The 6,866-nt window shown below is 41.2% G+C and overlaps 1 protein-coding gene across 1 annotated transcript in view; it reads right to left on the bottom strand.

Annotated features, from left to right (window-relative positions):
- Nucleotides 1–267: 267 nt before the first annotated feature.
- Nucleotides 268–6,866, bottom strand: part of FARSB (phenylalanyl-tRNA synthetase subunit beta) — a 41,050-nt gene continuing 34,451 nt past the window's right edge. The window contains exon 17 of the mRNA XM_026855004.1: nucleotides 268–948. Coding sequence (XP_026710805.1) covers nucleotides 797–948 — 152 coding nt within the window. The 3' untranslated portion in view covers nucleotides 268–796. The remainder of the gene's footprint in view (nucleotides 949–6,866) is intronic.

Here is a 6,866-nt window from a genome sequence, read left to right as displayed (position 1 = left end):
GCTAACTTCTGCAGACAAATATGCCAGCCTCAGTCGGACAAAGGCTTTGATATTTTTCAGCTCCTCAGGCAAAAGACCATTGGCATATGCTCTTAAATGCATTTCCCCCAATTTGGTTTGGAGCTTCAAAAAACCACTACACTTACATCAACCATGAAAAAATTTAATTCCACCCCCTCCCCTTTCTGAATTTAGAATGATAAAGGATCAACAGTTATGTCTGGAGTAGGGAAGCAGATATTACACACATCTTGCTTACAAAATAGCTCTGGTTTTCATGAAACAAGTTTATTTTCCTCCCCCAGCCATTGATGAGCACATGACAACCGTACAGAATAAAAGCTCAACTCCTTAGTTCTGCTCACATTCACTCAACATTTGCTCTAATCAATTATCTTATTTCATGCAATAAGAAAAGAATGAGATTCCTGTTATGCAGCCATAATCAGTTACAGTATGAAGCTGTGTCTGTGGAACATTTCTGATTTTGAAAACTAATCATGTGCTCTGCCATTACATTTCTCTTGTAAAACACTGGGCTTTTTCCCAACTTGTTTCTTCCCCCTTGCTTTAAAAATATTGAGGGCACGTTCTAGTCTGAGATGCCACATTCTTACCCTGCAGAGGCTAGCCAAATTGCACTGTAAGGAACATATTTACCCAGGGAGCCAGGCTCTGTTTTTCTAGTTTATTGGAACATAAAAGCATAAGCGGATGTCCCCTGCAGAGGAAGACAAAAGAGCAGAGGGTGCTGCATGTGACAGTGGATGGCTGTAGGAGGATAAAAGTCCTGTCTTCACACAAAGGGCTGAATGTTGATCTCTAGGGCAGAGCATGGCATGGTGAGCTCAAACTTGGTGATAACATCGGGGTGTAGGACTCCAAGTTTCCCAATGCTTTGACCTTTGGCAAAGATCTCAGCACAGCGACCAGGAAAGAAAGCAGAGCCTGTAAAGAAAATGAGAGAAAAATCAATATTTCTCCGGGCCAAAGAAGTCAATAGGCATTTAACATGGAGAACAAAGCTCTCAGTATTAAACTGTTCTCTGTGCTGAGATGCTAAGAAGGGGCTCTCACTTTCTTGCATTAACAGTTGTCACGATTGATAGAGAATGAGGAAACACTTTGAGTTAAAAATAAAATGTGAAGCCCAAAGCGTGGGCATTTTTCACATTCCAGTTGTTTTGACTAAGTTACTCCCATAATGGAAATTAGCACAGATAAGTCGAGTCAGAGGGCTACTGAAATGAAGAACTTTTGCAGGCTTTAGGCTATTTAACACCTGAATATTTCCCACCTTACTCTGTTTAAGGAAATAAAGCCTGCTGTCATCTAAGGGGTAAGTAGGCATGTCACGCTTGATTACGTGTCACATAATTAGAAACAACCTACATTCCTCATCTGGAGAAGAGCTTTTAAGCAGTTTCATATACACTAAAACTGTGGAACAATGAACAGCTCAAAGGAAGTTGAAGATCATCTTCCTCTTACCTCAGACCAGGCCCCCAAGTTTTAAATGTTATTTGGGACTTAAAAAAAAAAAAAAAGTTGAATTAGCCATGAAGAACTTGGGAGGAGCTGTGCAGACTTTTTCATGGAAAGCTTTTCCTACCTGGGAATTTATCTGTGTGTGGTGGCTATACCAGCAGTATGTTCAAGCTTGTCTACAGCAGCTACACTTGCATTTTTTTGGCTTTGTCCTGTGGTGAGTGGCATTTTGACCTGACAGCCCTTCAAAAGACAAAACGGAACCCAACCAGCAAGCTGCTCCTTCTGAAGCCACCTCTTTCATAACAAGTGTGTGGCAGCAAGGCACAGCACACAGGACCTCCAGTGGGTAGTGATGCAAATGGTGCTGTGAACTCAAAGGACAAGGAAAAAGATGAAACAATGCCACTGAATCCTACAGATCCTCCTGTAGAAAGCTGCCTCTGCCATGTTTTTAATGCTACTGCCCTTGCCGAGAGGGAAGGGCTCTTTACTAGATTTCCACTCAGAAGTCAGCAGGGACAGCAGTCAGCTTCCCTGCCCTCACCCCTGCTCTGCATCCTTCTCTCAACAAGCTAAAGTCCAACAAAGCATCTTCTACCAGAAGAGCTGGTTATCTGATATGTGTGAGGTTGCAGCAGTGCTGATGAGAATCGTCCCTGCTCTACTTGCTTCTGTGCCAGTACGAAGACAAGAGCTGAGAAGCTGCTTCCAGTCCTGCTCCCTGCCTGCTACCGACACGGCACTCAGCCCGTCAGCACCCTCTGCATCCCGCAAAATGGTCACGAGAATTTCCCAATGGCAACTTACTCTCTGGTTGCTCCAAATGCTATTTAAGGTTCAGGATCAGCCCAGGACATTTTACTGCATTTACAAGTTGCTATTTAAAAAAGGCAGTAAAAGGCCAAATTAAGCTCAAACTTCAGGAACATTTTCATGACACTGATCACTAGTGGTCAAGCCCAGAGATACTGTCTTTGCTAGCTCCCCAGTGGAAATAGTTCATTTAAGTAGTGTCTTGTATGAGATTTGTAGTCATAACTTGAAGCTACAGGAATAAGAACAGCAGTTAGATCTTTTTCTTGTCCAACATGCTGAAAGTACAAATTAACTTAAATGTGTACTTCAGTTTTGGCTGCCTTTTGAAATCTGACAGCAGTAGTAAATGATCACAGTAACATTACCTAAAGGCTGTTTTAAAAAATATTCAGAACCAGTATATTTTGAATCATCCAGTTCCAGTCTTAGCTACAAGCGCAAACCAACTACTTACACTGGATGTACAAAAGTGAAATTATCTAGCCCCTGGATGTCACTGGCACGTGACTCTAGCCAAACAGACACTTGCCACTGCCAAGCTGCACTATTCAAAACAAGTGTTAAAATAAAACTTGATGAAACGAATTTAGAAAAGAAACAAATGCCACACATACAGTTCACTCTGCAGATTGTGGGTGAAAACATAACCCCAAAATAAAGTACCCTTGTAGTTAGGGGTAAAGGCTCTCCTTTTTGTGAATAAAGCTGGTATTGTACTAAGGATGTGAGCAGCACACAGTGATGTTCTTTTAGAAACTTAACTGTTAGCTTAAACTGGCACAAGAGCAAGAGCCAAACAGAAGTTAATAATGTTGGCATGGTACCCTACTATAAAATTATAGGGAAAAAGAGCTTTGATAATACAGTTAGTTAAAAAGCTGTGAGTCTGACTTGTCTGTTCTTCTGAGCTGCCTTGTGTGTAACCTTGGGAAAGTTACTTTATCTTCTTGCACATCTAGACCCAATTATATCATGAGATGAGACTTTTAAAATTTGTTGTAGACATCTGGATGCGGTCTAAAATAATACTGGACTCAGTCAATCTATTAAAGGCAGTTTCCAAGATCTGTGCTGCTTCCCATTGTGTGAAACAATTTTATGTTTTCAGGCACAAGAAATGCTCTGCTATCTGGGTATCACCAGTTGTTGGTCTCCCACTCAGAAGTTAGGCAGAAGGTAGATGGGCAGCGGGGGAACTTGAAGCCTTACCTGACCTTCACATCCACCACGACTAACCTTCCCTAGAAGGTTCACTTCAGTAGAAGTTTCTTTGCATTTAACTAAATATAATTTGTGATAAATTTTGAAAACTGATGGCAATTCATGACATTATATTGGAAACTATGAAATGGCTTAATGATTATGGCATAAAGAGTTATGTTACCTAGAATCTTAACACCAATAAAATTCATCCATCCTTACCCTGAGCTTACAGCACAGCTCCACAACACAAGTGAACTGAATCAGTGAATCACCACCACCAAAAGGGAGATGGTGGCTCGGCACCTGGAGAGGGGAGGAGCTGTTGATTTGGCTGAAGCCCTTACCATGAAACTATACGTTCAGTGTGGCTCTGAATATGCTGCTCTAGGGTTAGGCATTCAGCTGTATTTTCTGCCTCATATCCAGCAGCTGATGCTAGACCATGATGTTAATTTTATTTTATGCTTCCTTGCAGTGAAGAGGTAAATATATAATTAATATCAAGTGGAAACATGTAATTCCCCAAAGTACAGGAAGTAAAACCTTCAAATCACCTCTCCACTTCTAGTTAAGCTAACCCTGAAATGTTGGTTACTTCACGGTGCAGTCACTAGCATGCCGGGTGCACTGCAGCCGTGGCGCTTGCAGAGTATCATTCTGTGACTGGAAGAGATCAGACAATTAAGCACATAAAAATGAAAGAACCTGTTAAGAGGTTTAGGGTCCCCATCTATCCAGCTAACATATGGCCCTTGCACCAAAGAATATGAGCTGAGGAACAGATTCACAGAGAGTTTATGAACTCTGGTTAATAATGAAACTATTATTAATGGTAATTGGCTGCACTACAGAATACTTCAAAGTATATCTCTGCCTGCCAAAAGGGTCTCCAGATTGCATACCAGAGGGGGGATCTAAGGTCCTCCTCATCTTGACAACTCTTCCTTTGACCACACACGTGATAAGAGGAGGTTGGCTCATGCCTGAGACTGTATGTTGTTGATCCATGTATCTCTGCCAGGGCACCATTATTTGGAGAAAATGTAAATTTCTGATCAAAAAATTCAGACATAGAAAGAAAAGCACATAAAAAAAGAAAAACTCAGAGAAAACATGAAAAATCTGAGAAGAGAGAGAGGAAAAAAAGAAACAAGCATTTTGTAGCTGGGGGGAGTGCTTTGACTGGGGGACCAGCCATGACTAGGAAAGGAGACCCGAGGTAGAGGAACCTCACTTTGTTGAGGACAAGTCATTGATGGCAGGAGGACCTGAGCAACCCACAAAGCAGGACAGCAAACCAGAAGATTTGTCAAAATAACCAGGAAAGAAAGGTAAGGAATTTTTTTCCCTGATTTGCATATTTTTTGTATTATCAAGTAAATAGAAATGGTGTTTTAGATTTCTAGAAAACCTCATGTTATGGACTGGACTATCATGTTAACTCTTGAAGTAAAGTATAAAACTTTAGTGAGAATCAGTGCTGTATGAAAGATGTGTGCTTGTGCTACTTGCAAATATGGAGAATCAGCAAAAAATGCAAACACTATTATCTTGTTTGAAGAAATCACACCATAAGCTGAAGCCCAGTGCTCTGAAGCGTCAATAAAGTCTTGATGCTAAAAGGAGTCCAAAGGGTGCCTTCCTGGAAGAGTTAGCAGTTGTGACCTGCAGCTTTTGAGCAGGAGTTCAAAGTTGACAACAGTTTGTCCTATCTCTGTACGTAGTATTACCAAGAACAGTATGGCTGTGAAGAGCATAGTCTACCTGAAGAAAGTTTCACTAGTCCAGCAGTCACCGAAGCACACCTGGAGGCACCATTATCAGTAGGTATGTTGGGAAGGGACTGCATTTGCTGCTGGTGCAATTATATTGCAAGGCTGCTCTTGTAGGTCCGGTTGGTTGTGCCATCAACTACATATTGGGAGCCGAAATTGATTTAAAGGAAAGCAGATTTATTAATCTTGATATATTAGTCCTTTCTGCTCTGCACACAAATAGTACTTCATAAACTTCACCTTGAAATCTAGTTAGAGATCGCATTGTCCTTGCTGATAGAGATCTATGCAATGTCAGAGGAAGCCAGAAGGTCTGGCACTGGAAATCCACTTCTTAATATGTCAGCATTATAACTGGTAGTTACAAGAAGGGGGTGGTGGTGAAATACAATATGGATTCCTACAGAAGAGATGCCAAAGCCAGCCGTGTCTTGTACTGACATACTACACGCAAGCGAAAATCTACTTCTCATGGCTGCAAGTAAGAATTTAATTTCCAATGTTCAGTGATGTAGAAATAATACCTTTAATTAAAGCTTCTGTAGCATGCCCTCAAAATCTGTAATTGCCTCTCCACATTTAGGCAACAGGGCTACTTTGATTGCTTTGGGGTAATTCTTTGGCCAGTAATCCAATAGAGCATGTAGTCTTTAGCACATTTTCTGGCTAATTGACCCTCAAAGAGCTCAGAGTTCCCTGCACTCTTTGTTGTCAAACACCTTGCACAGTTTCTTTTCTCCACCTTACTCTCCCTCCTTCTCAAACAGAAATAGATTAAAGTAGTATTATAGGCCTACAGTTGCACTAAGCCTTCAAACCCACTCGTTTGTTCATATAATTTAAAGGAACATCGGAAGCTGAAGCTTAAGAAGGTAATAGAGCAGAGCTCCTGTGGCCTCCAAAGTCTTTCATCTTAATTCTCCATCCCCTTAGTCACTCCAGCGGCCCTTTCACTACCTCATCCTGACTCACCTGGTGAAGTATTTTAGCTGTGCTACACTGGATGGAATTTAGTTTTGTGAGGCTAGATATTGGGGTTTTTTTTAGGATTAGGTTCTTCACATTTTCAACTAATTCCTTCTTTTGGCAGATGCGCTTAAATGCAAAGTCACAGGGTGCTATCAGGCCAGTCAGGATTTTAAAAGGCAACTACCTCTTCTTGCTCATCTATGCAGTGCACTCAGGCTTCCAGAACCTTACAGAAAGCAACAGCAACCTCAAAATCAGACCTTGTCATGGGATGATTTACCTTCAGCTGATTTTTAAAATTACAGACATCTCAAATCTTGCATGATTTTTGGAATATACTGAGAGACCAATTGCTCTTTTAAGTTGTGCACTGTCAGCAGTTCTTCCCCTATATACTCTCATGCCCAGAAAAAACATACTTTGGGATTAGTGGGATATTTATTAATTTTAGTTTCCTGGTTTGTAACTCCTGACTAAAGCTGTGCCAGAACAACCTCCACTCACTTGATCACACCTAACTGTAATGACATGTCAGGAAATTCAAATCAGTGTAATAAAATTTAAGGTAAGTGCCTTAGAGTTATGTGTGTCGTCCCCCCAGCCCCGTCCCGT

Source organism: Athene cunicularia, assembly GCF_003259725.1.
Source record: "Athene cunicularia isolate RWA chromosome 9 unlocalized genomic scaffold, athCun1 chr9_part1, whole genome shotgun sequence".
NCBI lineage: Eukaryota > Metazoa > Chordata > Aves > Strigiformes > Strigidae > Athene > Athene cunicularia.
The sequence above is the reverse complement of the archived record's forward strand: the minus strand, read 5'-3'. Positions and strand labels throughout refer to the sequence as shown.